The sequence below is a fragment of the Artemia sp. Qi Xiang Cuo genome, chromosome 3, assembly GCF_049724085.1.
Source record: "Artemia sp. Qi Xiang Cuo chromosome 3, ASM4972408v1, whole genome shotgun sequence".
Classification (NCBI taxonomy): domain Eukaryota; kingdom Metazoa; phylum Arthropoda; class Branchiopoda; order Anostraca; family Artemiidae; genus Artemia; species Artemia sp. Qi Xiang Cuo.
In genome coordinates this window covers 28,336,685-28,350,876 of record NC_142796.1, presented here as the reverse complement: position 1 = coordinate 28,350,876, position 14,192 = coordinate 28,336,685, and the positions used below count along the sequence as shown (strand labels likewise).

The window sequence follows — 14,192 nt, the reverse complement described above, 5'->3', positions numbered from 1 at the left end:
TCCTCCGCGTTAAATTCCACCCATCAGAAATTTCCCAGCCGTGGAATATGCTCCTTAAACATATTCTCCTCAGATAATTTCGGATATTCATAAAAATGGAAGCTGAAATTTCTGCTCAACTTTTTAGGTCAGAAGCAATGGTATAGCGTTGCCTAAGTAAAGAGCCATAAGGGTTCAATGAATTAATACTTATTGGTTTTTCCAAGGACACTTTATGTGGAAGAGGTGGTCACATAAAGTTTGGAACGGGGTTCATTGAATTACAAATAAAAATTTATAGTGCCCTTACACCAGGGGTGGATCCAGGATTTTTTAGGGGGGGTGCAAAATAGGTTGATTCGATAACTTGCGTTAGGAGCAAGTTTAATTAACGCAATCTTGCGTTAATTAAGCAATTTACATTACTTTAGACTACGTTAGGGGGGCGCCCCCTCGCCCCTCCCCTGGATCCGCCACTGCCTTACACTCTCTGTTTCTTTCCTTGTTAGGGAGGAGAGCAGATGCCTAATAGGTGTGTGTTAATACCAAAACATTCTAACTCTCATTGGGCCTTTAAGTATAAACAGAATTAGTTCAAAGAGAGGGGTGGGGAAAAAGGGCGTGGGGGCGGTATTTGCCCTTCGATCGAATTTGACTCGTAAGAGCTGGACTAGAACTTCCAATTTCCAATCAAATGAGCCCTCTCTGAAGTTTATTCGTGAATCCCTTCCTGCCCCCGGGCCCTGGGGGGTTTTGTCGACGCCAGAGTTTTGTTACTTAACCTTTCAACTATTTTAACAACATTTTTATCTAATGCATTTAGGGCGTGGAGGAGTGGGGGGGGGGCTAGTTGCCCTCCAATCTATTTTGACTCTTAAAAAGTGAACGAGAACTTTCAATTTCCAATCAAATGAGCCCCCTCTAAAGTTTATACGAGCATCCCTTTCCATAATCCTCAAAGACCTAATTTCCAGAACTTAAAACTACGTTTAATAAAATGGCTGTCTCAAAATATTTATTGGATATGTTTGGGGAAAAGGTGGGCGTGAGAGGGGGGTTAGTTGCCTTCCAATGAATTTTGACTGTTAAGAAGGGCACTACCCCTTTGAATTCCCAATCGAATGAGCCCTTTTTGAAGTTTCTGCGGCACTACCTTCTATAAAAACCTTATATGCCCTTGCCTTGGGGGTTGTGGGGGAGTGTCCTCAAAAACTAATTTTCTATCAACTACGTTGAACAAAATGGCTATCTCAAAATTTTGATTGGATGTATTTTGCGGAATGAGGGGCGTGGGGGGGCTAGTTGCCCTCCAGTCACTTTCGACTATTAAAAAGGGCAGTAGCCTGTTGAACTTCCAATCAAATGAGCCTTTTTTGAAGTTTCTACGACAACACATTCTACAAAAACCTTATATGTCCCCAGGGCATAACTTAAAACCCTTGCCCTAAGGGTTGTGGGGGATGTCCTCCTCAAAAACATATTTTATATGTGAAAATCAACTACGCTGAATAAAATGGCTATCTCAAAATTTTGCTTTGATGTGTTTGGGGGAATGATGGGCGTGGGGGGCTAGTTGCTCTCCAATCACTTTCGACTATTAAAAAGTGCACTAGCCCTTTAAATTTCCAATCGGATGAGCATTTTTGAAGTTTCTATGACAACGCCTTCTACAAAAACCTTATATGCCCCCAGGGCATAATTTAAAACCCTTGCCCTGAGGGTTGTGGGGGATTATCCTCCTCAAAAACATTTTCTATCTGGAAATCAACCACGCTGAACAAAACAGCTATCTCAAAATTTTGATTGGATGTGTTTGGGGGAATGATGGGCGTGGGGGGGGGGGCTAGTTCCCTTCAATCACTTTTGACTATCAAAAAGGGCACTATCCCTTTGAATTTCCAATCGAATGAGCCTTTTTTGAAGTTTCTAAGACAACACCTTCTATAAAAACCTTATATGCCCCCAGGGCATATCTTAAAACCCTTGCCCTGAGAGTTGTTGGGGAGTGTCTTCCTAAAAAATGTATTTTGTATCTGGAAATCAGCTACGCTGAACAAAATGACTATCTCAAAATTTTGATTGGATGGGTTTGGGGAAATAATAGGCGTGGAGGGGGGCTAGTTGCACTCCAATCACTTTCGACTATTAAAAAGGGCACTAGCACTTTAATTTTCAATCGAATGAGCCTGTTTTGAAGTGTCTACGCAAACGTCTTCTATAAAAACATTATATGCCCCCAGGGCATAACTTAAATCCCTTGCCCTGAGGGTTGTGGGGGAGTGTCCTCCTCAAAATATATTTTCTATTTGGAAAGCAACTACGCTAAACAAAATGGCTATCTAAACATTTTGATTGGATATGTTTGGGGAAATGAAGGGCGTGGGGGGGGGGCTAGTTGCACTGCAATCACTTTCGACTATTAAAAAGGGCACTAGCCCTTTAATTTCCCATCGAATGAGCCTGTTTCGAAGTTTCTACGACAACGCCTTCTATAAAAACCTTATATGCCCCCAGGGCATAACTTAAAACCCTTGCCCTGAGGGTTGTGGGGGAGTGTCCTCCTCAAAAATATATTTTCTATCTGGAACAGTATCAGTGGTAGTTGTAGTAGTAGTAGCAGAAGTAGTAATAAACGTAGTAGCAGTAGCAGTAGTATCGCGCAAATATTGCCTTTTGGTCAATTGATCGCTCCCCTTGTCATCTCCTGGAAGTTCCAAATTAATACACTCAGTCATTCCTGATTTACACCGTCTTGACGACACCTATCCACATAAGGTGTTTTTATTTAGTTCAACACTCCCCTTAACATTCTTTGAAAGGTTCACCTGAATGCCATTCGTTTTTTCGGATGTTTTTTTTAGTGTCTAGATAGTCAGCACGGTGACTGCTTTTTTAGGAGCCATCTCTATTAGGAAAATTTCCACCATGCAGCTTTTTCTAGACAGGGTTGTTACTAGCCAAAATGTTAGTAGGGGAGGGAAAGGAATTTCACAAACTGGCTCGTCATTTTTACCGACCGTTTCTTATCAATAATTATCATAATGTACATTTTGAATACGATAAGTAACATCACAGCAGTCGGTCGATGCAGCGGCATTCACCAACCGAGATTGAGATTTCGGTATATGTCATGTCACTATTTTCACGATTTTTATTTAAATAAATGGAAAATTGCTGCACAAACTGTAAAATCACAACAGGAGTTGGCAAAACTGCTGCGTTTACCGACCAAGGTCGGGATTTCTGTAGATGACACCTCAGTATTTTCGTGGTCTTTATTTAAAAGGACAAACAAATTATGAAAAGTGGGGAAAATTGTGGCGGCTTGCACCGCAATTTTATTAACTTTTTTCTTACCGAGTGCCCAAAAACATTGGGGGTGAGGGGCGTGATAGTCCTACTGCTGGGAACCAAGTAGCCTGAAGCAAGTGAGTAGTAGATTAAGAAACAAAACTGAAAAGTAGGATAACTCACTTTAGCCCAGAACCTAAGCAACAATACACTTTAGAAAAAGGTTTCACTGTCATGACAAATTATATTATCTATTAAAGAACAGCTAAACCAGGCGAAATTCAGAATAGAGTTGAAAATTGTAATTTACCTCTAGTAGCTGATCAGCATCGTCATCACCAATTGAATCGATTTCTGCTTTGCTTTCAATCTTTTCCTCCTAAAAGTACAAAATTTAAAATAAACAAATAGGTCCCCTCTCCAGCAAGAGCAATACATGTGTGGTAGCGTCCTTAGATCCTATAAAAAAAAAAAGTTTTTTTTAACTGAAAGTAAGGAACGACGTTAAAACTTAAAACGAACAGAAATTATTCCGTATATGAAAGGGGCTGTCCCCTCCTCAACGCCTCGCTCTTTACGCTAAAGTTTTTAATTGTTAAAAAAAAAAAAAAATTTTGAGAAAGTCAAACTTTATCGTAAAGAGCGAGGCGTTGAGGAGGGAACAGCCCATTTAATATACGGAATAATTTATTTTATTTGTAAGTCTTAATGCCGTTCCTTACTCTCAGTTAAAAAAACTTGTTTTTCTAATTTAATTTTTGAACGTTTTTGAATTAATGCAGGTTTTGATTTTGGCTCACCGTACATGAATAATTAAAAAAAAATTGAATGTTAATTTTACTTTTATTTGGTTAAATGGCTTTCTCGAAACCTGTCTAATTTTATTTACGAATGTTTTTATTAGTAATAAATATACGTCACTTACGAATTAACTTGCGTAGGGCATATCTTAAAACCCTTGTCCTGAAGGTTCTGGAAGAGTGTCCTCCTCAAAAATATATTTTCTATCTGGAAATCAACTACATTGAACAAAATGGCTATCACAAAGTTTTGATTGGATGTGTTTGGGGGAATGATGGGCGTGGGGGGCTAGTTGCCCTTCAATCATTGTTGCCTATTGAGATCGACACTAGCCCTTTAATGTCCAATCGATTGAGCTTTTTGTGAAGATTATATGACAACGCCTTCTATAAAAACCTTATATGCCCCCAGGGCATAACTTAAAACCCTTGCCCTGAGGGTTGTGAGGGAGTGTCCTCCTCAAAAATGTGTTTTCTATATGAAAATCAACTACGCTGAACAAAATGGCTATCTCAAGATTTTGATTGGATGTGCTTGGGAAAATGATTGGCGTGGGGGGGGGGGGAAGGGGGCTAGTTACACTCCAATAACTTTCGACTACTAAAAATGGCACTAGCCCTTTAATTTCCAATCGAAGTAGCATGTTTTGAAGTTTCTACGACAATGCCTTCTATAAAAACCTTATATGCCCCCAGGGCATAACTTAAAACCCTTACCCTGAGGGTTGTGGGGGAGTATCCTCGTCAAAAATATATTTTCTATCTTGAAATCAACTACGCTGAACAAAATGGCTATCTCAAAATTTTGATTGGATGTGTTTGGGAAAGTGATTGGCGTGGGGGGGGCTAGTTGCCCTCCAATCATTTTCGACTATTAAAAAGGACACTAGCCCTTTAATTTCCAATCGAATGAGCCTGTTTTGAAGTTTTTACAGCAAAGCCTTCTATAAAAATCTTACATGCCCCCAGGGCATAATTTAAAACCCTTGCCCTGAGGGTTGTGAGGGATTGTCGTCCTCAAAAACATATTTTCTATCTGGAAATCAACTACGCTGAACAAAATGGCTATCTGAAAATTTTGATTGGATGTGTTTGGGAAAATGATGGGCGTGGGGGGGGGCTAGTTACACTCCAATCACTTACGACTATTAAAAAGGGCACTAGCTCTTTAATTTCTAATTTAATGAGCCATTTTTGAAGTTTCTACGACAAAGCCTTCTATAAAAACCTTATATGCCCCCAGGGTATAACTTAAAACCCTTGCCCTCAGGGTTGTGGGGGAGTATCCTCCTCAAAAATATTTTTCTATGTGGAAATCAACTACGCTGAACAAAATAGCTATCTCAAAATTTTGATTGGATGTGTTTGGGGGAATGATGGGCGTGGGAGGGGGGGGCTAGTTGCCCTGAAATCATTTTTGACTATTAAAAAAGGCACTAGAACTCTCGATTTCCAATCGAATGAGCCCCCTTTGAAGATTCTACAACGACCCCTTCCACATGAAGTGCCTATCGGAAAAAAAAAAAATAATAATAAAACATTGGAGCCGTATGGCCTTTACTATAGGCAACGCTACAGCTTTGCCTCTGATAAAGGAGCATAGCTTTTTATTTAAATTCATGTGTTTACAAATTCTGATTAGCGGTTGTGATTAATTTTTTGGTTTATCAAAGTTGACCATTCAAAGGCGATGGGTGAGACAGCAAGAGCTGGATGTACTCAAGCATCAGTGCTTTCGTTATATTATCCATATAGAATAAAATGTTTGAAATTGCGAACGTTAATGCGAAAATTGAGAAACATAAACTCCTGTAGAAGAAAACTGGGAGGACACAATAAGTTTCTGGAGTTGAAACTCGGTATAAAAAAAAAAAAAAAAAAAAAAAAAAAAAAAAAAAAAAAATACGGCTAACAGTTCAAAAGGGCCGCTGGTAATAATTCCTCAGTCTATTATAGACGGACAGAACGGGAGCATTATCTTGTTCCTGACGAAACTAAACAAGTAAGAAAATAGTATTCTTAATATAAGAAAGTATTCTATATTTTATTAGCTAAATGGTTGAAAAGTAAAACTGTTGCACCTTTCATTTTCTTTTCAATACATATGATAGACTAGAAACTATAAATATGTTACTTTTTGCGGATTTCGGAGCTACAAAGAGCTATACTAAATAGCCCTGACTAATCAATCTTAATCACCTTTTTTTTAACCATTTTTACGACTCTTTAATGTTATGTTAAACAATATTCCATCGCTTGTCTAAATCTAATCATAGGCAGTGAAATAGCACTAAGTAAAGAACAATGTTGACACAATGAATTTTTTTTCTGACCTTCGTATTGAAGGAGTTGTCGAAGAAACTTCGAAAGGGGCTCATTTGATTGGAAATTGAAAGTTCTACTTCATTTTACCGTCAAAAGTGATTGGTGGGCAACCCCCCCCCCTGCCCCCTACAACGCCCATCATTTCCATAAGCCTATCTAATCCAAATTTTCAGATAGCCATTTTGTTCTTTATATTTGAAAGGTCCAGTAATTATGTCCTTGGGGATGACAAACGCACACGGCCCTCAAGTCATTGCAAACATTTAAGGTTTATATGGAAGGAGTGGTTGTATAAACATCGGAGGTGGCTCATTCAAGATTCATTTATTTAAAACAGCTTTAATAGTATTGGCAAAAGCCTCAACTAAATTATGCTATTTCTTGTAACACAGGAAAGAGAAACGAAGAAAAAACTAAGCATGATTAATAAGACTTGTATAAAACAGAATAAAAGAATTGCTGAAGCGATTCGTTTTGCATCTTATTGGCTCGAACTTATTCGTGTGTCGAGAATTGGTTTGGGGGGGGGGAAATAAGAGGAGGTAATAACATACTTTGTTTTTCACTGGCGAGGAATGACTGTCCATATTTGCACATGATATGGAATCTCCGTTCTCTCAGCGTTGGTATTTTAAATGTTGCAGTTGCAGTTGCATGTGTGTCATATTTGATACCTAGAATTATTTTTATCACCTATTTTTGAAGAGCCTCGAGATCATCACTTAAGTATTCAATTATTTGCACCTGTGGTCGTAACTTATTCACTGGGAAACTTAGTCGTCGGAGTGTAGTAAGTGATCGAAAAGCATAGTTTACCTTTTTTACTAGGTTAGAAACGTGGTAGCTGAAAGAACAGTCAGTACTGAAAGTCACACCAAAAATAATTGCAGTTGAAGGGGTAGAGAACCAAGGTTCAGGACAAGCAACGTCCCTTTTCAGCGGATTAAAACGCATCACTTTCGTTTTATTGACGTTAATCAAAAGTCCATTATTCCTGCACTGATCAGTGAAATTGTCTTTTAAATCACCTTGGAAGTCGGGTATTACTTGGGAATTATCCCCGAGAAATTTGAAAAAGACGGACAGATCATCGACATGTTTAAAGTGTTCATCAAAGTCAACGAGAACCTAGACTTGATCGCAGCCAAGAACAGCAAGGCAGCCAGCTTGGTACCTTGGGAAGCACCACACGTTATTTCAGCTCATTCATAGTTGAGATCTCCGGCAAAACCGCATAGACACAGTGGTGACGGATTCTGAGGGAATCGACTATCAACAGCAGGGGTTACTTTCTAAATGAAACCCCCAAAAAAAGCAGAAATTAATATGATTAGGGCTCAAAACCCTTGTGCCTTAAAAAGGCCAGAACATAATTTGCCCTTTACTGAAAAAATATAAATGTTTTTATTTTTATAACTTTAATAAATCAAATAATATTAATATTTTGATTACTGAATATCAGTATATGTATATTAAACTGACAATGCAAATTTATTTGTATTTTTTTCAGTAAAGTGCAAATTAAGTTCTAAGTTAACCTATTAAATTATGCCCTGGGGGCATATAAGGTTTTTATAGATGGTGATGTTGTAGAAACTTCAAAAAGGGCTCATTCGATTGGAAATTAGAAGGGCCTGTGCCCTTTTTAATAGTCAAATTTGATTGGAGGATAACTAAAACCCCTAGCACACCCACAATTGCCCCAAACACATCCAATAAAATTTCGAGATAGCACTTTTGTTCAAAGTTGTTGAAAAGTCTGGGAATTATATTTTTCACGATGACACTCCCCCCAAAGCCATCATGCTAAATGTTGTATGCTATACCCTTAGGGCAAATAAGTTTTTTTTTATGGAAAGTGTTGTTGTAGAATATTAAAAAAGGAATCATTCGATTGGAAATTGAAAGGGCATTGGAATTGGAAATGTTGGGCTTGAGTAACCCCCCTCTCACGCCCAACATTTCCCCAAACAAATCCAATGAAAATTTTGAGATAGACATTTTGTTCAACGTAATTGAAAGGTCTTGAAATTATGTCTTTGAGGATGACAACCCCTTCACAGCCCTTAGGGCAAGGGTTGTAAGTTATGCCCTGGGGGAATATAAGGTTTTTATTGAAAGTGCTGTCATGGAAACTTCAAAAAAGGGCTCATTCAATTGGAAATTGAAAGGGCTAGTGCCCTTTTTAATAGTTGTAAGTGATTGGAGAGCAACTAACGCCCCTCTCACGCCCACCATTTCCCTAAACAAACCCAATCAAAATTTTGAGATAGCCATTTTGTTTAACGTAGTTGAAAGTTCTGGAAATTAGGTCTTTGAGGATGACAACCCCCTCACAGTCCTCAGGGCAAGGGTTGTAATTTATGCCCTGTGGGCATATAAGATGGCTATAGAAAGCATTGCCGTATAAACTCAAAAAAGGCTCATTGGATTGGAAATTGAAATGGCTTATGCCCTTATTAATAGTCGAAAGTAATTGGAGGGATTGACATTCTTATACTAAAGATCAATGTGGGTAAAATGTATTATTTTTTTTATTTAGACCAGGGCACTTCGTATCGAAGGAGTTGTCGTAGGAACTTCGAAAAGGGTTCATTCGATTGAAAATAGAAAGGACTAATGCCCTTTTTAATAGTCGAAAGGGATTGGAGGGCAACTAATCCCCATCCCACGCCCACCCTACCATTTGCTCATTATGTGTAAAAACCAAACGTTGCCTTAAGATTAATTCAAAATGCACTGTGTTAATGGTAATTCCCAATAAGGCATCTCTGCAGTATCCCAAGAACGACTTAGGGTATTATGTTCAAACCTTCGGGGCTACTTCTGCTCTTAAAATTTAACCAAACCAAAATAGCGTAAGTGTATCCAAGTTATCAAAGAAAGTAAAAAGATTTTTTTGCGAATAGTATCAAATTTTCTATTTAAGGTCAAATAGAGGAGGTATGAAACTAAATTAAACACTACTATTTGTGTCCAGATTTTTAAAAGGGTGCATGTTGTTAAAATTTGCAGGAGTTAATTTATAAAACCTTTAACAAAATGGCTATTAAAAATTTTTTATTGGATGTGTTTGGGGAAAAGGTTGGAATGAGAAGGAGGTTAGTTGCCTTCCAATCACTTTCGACTATTAAAAAGGACACAAGCCCTTTAAATTTCCAATCGAATGAGCCCTTTTTGAAGTTTCTACTACAAAGCTTTCAATAAAAACCTTATATGCCCCAGGGCATAGATTACAACCCTTGCCCCTACGACTGTGGGAGGGCTGTCATCCTCAAAGACCTAATTTCCAGAAATTTCAACTACATTGAACAAAATGACTATCTCCAAATTTTGATTGTATGTGTTAGGGGAAAGGATGGGCGTGAGAGGGGGCTTAGTGTGTGTGTGTGTGTGTGTGTGTGTGTGTGTGTGTGTGTGTGTGTGTGTGTGTGTGTGTGTGTGTGTGTGTGTGTGTGTGTGTGTGTGTGTGTGTGTGTGTGTGTGTGTGTGTGTGTGTGTGTGTGTGTGTGTGTGTGTGTGTGTGTGTGTGTGTGTGTGTGTGTGTGTGTGTGTGTGTGTGTGTGTGTGTGTGTGTGTGTGTGTGTGTGTGTGTGTGTGTGTGTGTGTGTGTGTGTGTGTGTGTGTGTGTGTGTGTGTGTGTGTGTGTGTGTGTGTGTGTGTGTGTGTGTGTGTGTGTGTGTGTGTGTGGAAACAGGGTGTGTGTTTCCACACACACAAACTGGAAACAGGGTTCCCGTCGGAATTTTGCCAGCTAGAAACAGGGATGCCACTTCACGTAACAGGGGTGCGTTTAAAATCCTAAGCTATTTTTCCTATAGTTGCCGTGACTTCAGAGGGATCCGGTAGAAATTCGATGCTGTTTTTCCTATGGATGCGTTTAAAATCCAATGTTATTTTCCCTATGGATGCGTTTAAAATCCAATGCTATTTTCTCTGTGGCTGTTGTGACGTCAGAGGGCATGTCGTGACGTAACAGTGTGTGATTTTAAAATCTTATGGGAAAAGGGAGGGCATGTTGCAGAAATCCTGTGGGAAAAGGGTGGGTATGCTGCAGAAGTGCCTATAGGGATACTACTGAAGTCCAGTTAATCCACTCAAACTATAATTCGACTTATACTTTCTCTTTCTCCGTTTTTACCCCGTAATATTTTGCCTAATACGTAACGATTCCATAGCGGTATTTTTTCATCTCAAAATTCAATCTTTTAATTGATTCAGCTTTACTTCTTCGATCATACAGTTTTTCGACTGTTGTGAGAAATAGCTAACACTACTATTAATCGTGTGTTTCGTAAGCCCTTTTTCTTTTTAAAGATCGAAAGAAACTTTTTTTATCAACTAATTTTAAATGAGGCCACATTCTAAGGATTTTTTTTTAGTTAGGCTTACACATTTTCAACTTTACTACCGCTCAATTCCTGCTCCCAAAACATGTACGTACACGTAAGCTGTGTTTCATCACCCGCGCCCTATGCATCACTAAAAAAAATTCCCAAAGCCTAACCATGTTAATTAGATTACGACTTCTTAAAGAAAACACATCTAAATAACCTCTAACTTACTATTTGTACGCTTACTTATCCCTAGCCACCTCTTATAATATCCTAATTGCATTGTTTCTAGCCTTCGCATCTTCGCATCTCCCTTCACATACCCCCAAAATAGTAATTTGAGCCTAGTTAATCTGTTTCATCAGTATGTTCTAATTATCACATTATTTACATTGATTGACAAGTGCTTCTTCATTTTCATAGGTTTTTATTTTTACACCTCTTTATGCTTGTTGGTATTTTTGGTATAAGATCTATTCAATTAATAAATGAACAGCTCTCTCGCAAATAAGAGTTTAATTTCTTCTGGCTGCCTGAGATCCCTTGTTTATGGGGTCAGGATCCTTGGTTTTAAAAAGGGTGGTATTATGCGGTCTTAGTCGTGTAACTTTTCCTTTTACTTAAAAAGTTTTTGAAATTAGGTGGAGGCCCAGTAAATATCCCTATTGTGTAAGTGTTTATCGTGGCTTCACCATACTAAAATAAAAAACAGTTTTTTATTATATGCTGTTATCTTTATAGGCTATATCTATAAGCTATAATTTTATAGGCTAAAAACTTATCCCAAATCTTCGGAAAACGCGAGTTCGGCTCACTATGAGTGTCAAAATAGTTCTTTTCTTCTTGCTGCCACCAGTATTCTTAACTAACACCACCAGTGTATGTTCTGGTGATGTTGGTGTACGTACCACAGTGTCGATACTCGCCTCCGCTTGGGTACGGTTTCACGGCCTGAGCAATCTCCCGGGTTCTACGAGTTCCTACACGCACTGATAATACAACCAGTTTGAGTACGACAAGTGTACTATCTGTGGGGGAGGAAGTGTCAAACAATTTAGCCTAAGGTACCACAACCTTTTTTACCACTAACAACTATATCATTGAAGGGAAACGGATCCTCCGGTGGATACTACAGTGGTGATAATTCTCAATCCTCTCTTCCTAACCCCATCAAGGCTCAGGGAAAAATAATCTAATACAGGCGTATAAAATATTTCACTTTTATTACCAATGTCAATTCAAAATACGACCTATAGATTCTACACACAAACTCAGAACGCAAACTAACTTTAAGAATATATGTTCACATAAAAAGTAAAACAACCTCTGACGTGGCTCAGTGTAGACGTGGGTCTAAATCGAACTTACTTTACCTAAAAATTATATTTTGATTGCGAGAATTAGCTAGATAAAAATATAATTTCAAACCAATTTCTTTCCTCTTGTGAAATTACATTAATAATAAGCTACCCTTTCTGAGCTCTTAGGTAGATCTATATAAAAAGAAAAAGGGACATTTATCTGATCAAAAAGGGGCACGGGCCCTATCATATACGTCGTGCTATCTGGCCATTATGTTTATCTTCTTGACCTTCGGTGATTCTATCCATGGCCAACTTTTTCTCAATGCAAGCCGTCTCTCATTCCTGCTTTTCTACTCCACTTACTTTTTTCTTGTTCTCTTATTATCTGCCACAAGCAACTTCGTGCACTTGTCTCTTTTACCAAGCTTAAATATTTTTCAATAACATTCCTAGCCGCGTTTCAACTTTCCTCACTGAGATATCTGCTGCTTCTCCATAAATCATTTTCCGATAAACTATTCCTTCTACAATGGCAAATTCTAAGTTGCTGATTTCCGTATCCAGATGCTCTTGGATGCACAACACCTTAGGTCTCCTTAAGGAAACAAATTTAGGTTATTTGTTAATGGCCTTGATAGTCAAAAACTACACTTGTACTTCAGCTTTCAAAAAGGCAGCAAGCAATTTATACACTTAGTGATTTTATCGTTCATTTAGTGACTTTTCTCAAGATTCTAGTGATTTTATTTTTGATTTGGTGTCAACCTTGACCAGAGCTTGGGAAAGCTCTGGTCAAGAGAGACCCTTTGGATTACAAATAATTTCTGAGACCACATCTCTGGAACCAGAGAGACCCTTTGGATTACAAATAATTTCTGAGACCACACTAATCATCACAAAAAATTGCAAAGAAGAGAGAAACGAGGACAGTTAGCCAAAGCTTTCATCGTTGTTCAGAAAAAGTTCTATTAGTAAAGTAGGCTCAATAGATCCAGCCGCAGCGCCATAACAACTAGTTCCGACAGGGCCCTAGAAACCAGCATGTATTATTGATTATTGATCTATTATGTACACATGGTTGTTACTTAATCCTTTAGAAGATGTTATTGTATATCTATGCAAATTTATTGATAATGGCAAAACTTCGCGTGTCAACGACGTTTGTTTTGATACAGCTTTCAGAAGATTTGCTTTAGCCCATTTACTTCAGTATTGAAAAGAGGCCAGTGCGTCAATATTGTGAATTTCGATTTTTGTTCTTAGTATATCTTTTTAGTAATGAATGCTTTTACTCTGTTGGAAGTTAAAGGTGCTAATAGCAGTGAAATGAAACCAAGACTAACCTATGTTGAAGTAGATATTACAACGGGTTGTCACATAACCCTTGAATTGGATGAGGTTTTCAAGGTATATGATATCATTGAGAGAATTCAAGTTGGAGGAACAGTTGTTTTTTGCAACAAAAGTGAATATACTGCATACAAAGAGACTACAAGATGGATTAAATGCACAAGTGAAATACACTGAAGACAACGATTTGATTCAGTATGTAAAAAAGAGTGAGATGGCGGGTATTTAATTTTTGACAATCAAAATATTTCGAAATCGAAAAATATTGTTCCTGTTAGATATTGTACTGGCTACGAGAAGGTACAAAGAATCATCATTCTTTGACTTTATTAGTCTATAATAAGCAGTGAGAGTGTCAGGATGAAGAAATGGATGGATTTGAAAAACAAAAAATCATGCAGAATCTTGTGGCTTTGAAAAAATGCTTGAATCTAAATGATCATTTTTAAGAGTTATCAGTGCAAAGGAAAATATTCTATCAAAGAATACTTGACAATATAAAGAAAGATACGTCGCCATATTTAGACTATTGTGTGAGACTTCTATGACACGGGCCAAATGCATTTACTCAAATTATTGACATACTGGTCGAAACAAAACAAAATGATATTTCGGATTTGCTATTTAACAGTACCTAAAAATTCTTCTGAGGACCTATCCAAACAATTTTTTCAGTCTCTGTTCTGTATGGCAACAACAAATAAGTCGAAAGATTCTGACCAAAGAGGTTTTGTGACGTTACTTGATTACTCCTCCTCTCTCTATAAGTAAAAACGGACATTCATTTTATCGATCGTAGGTCAGTTTAT

General features: G+C 38.0%; 1 protein-coding gene across 1 annotated transcript in view; it reads right to left on the bottom strand.

Annotated features, from left to right (window-relative positions):
* LOC148953958 (putative sodium-coupled neutral amino acid transporter 11) overlaps positions 1-14,192 on the bottom strand; it is a 175,541-nt gene that overhangs the window by 116,419 nt on the left and 44,930 nt on the right. The window contains exon 2 of the mRNA XM_089086866.1: positions 3,581-3,649. Within this exon, the coding sequence (XP_088942992.1) occupies positions 3,581-3,649 (69 nt within the window). The remainder of the gene's footprint in view (positions 1-3,580; positions 3,650-14,192) is intronic.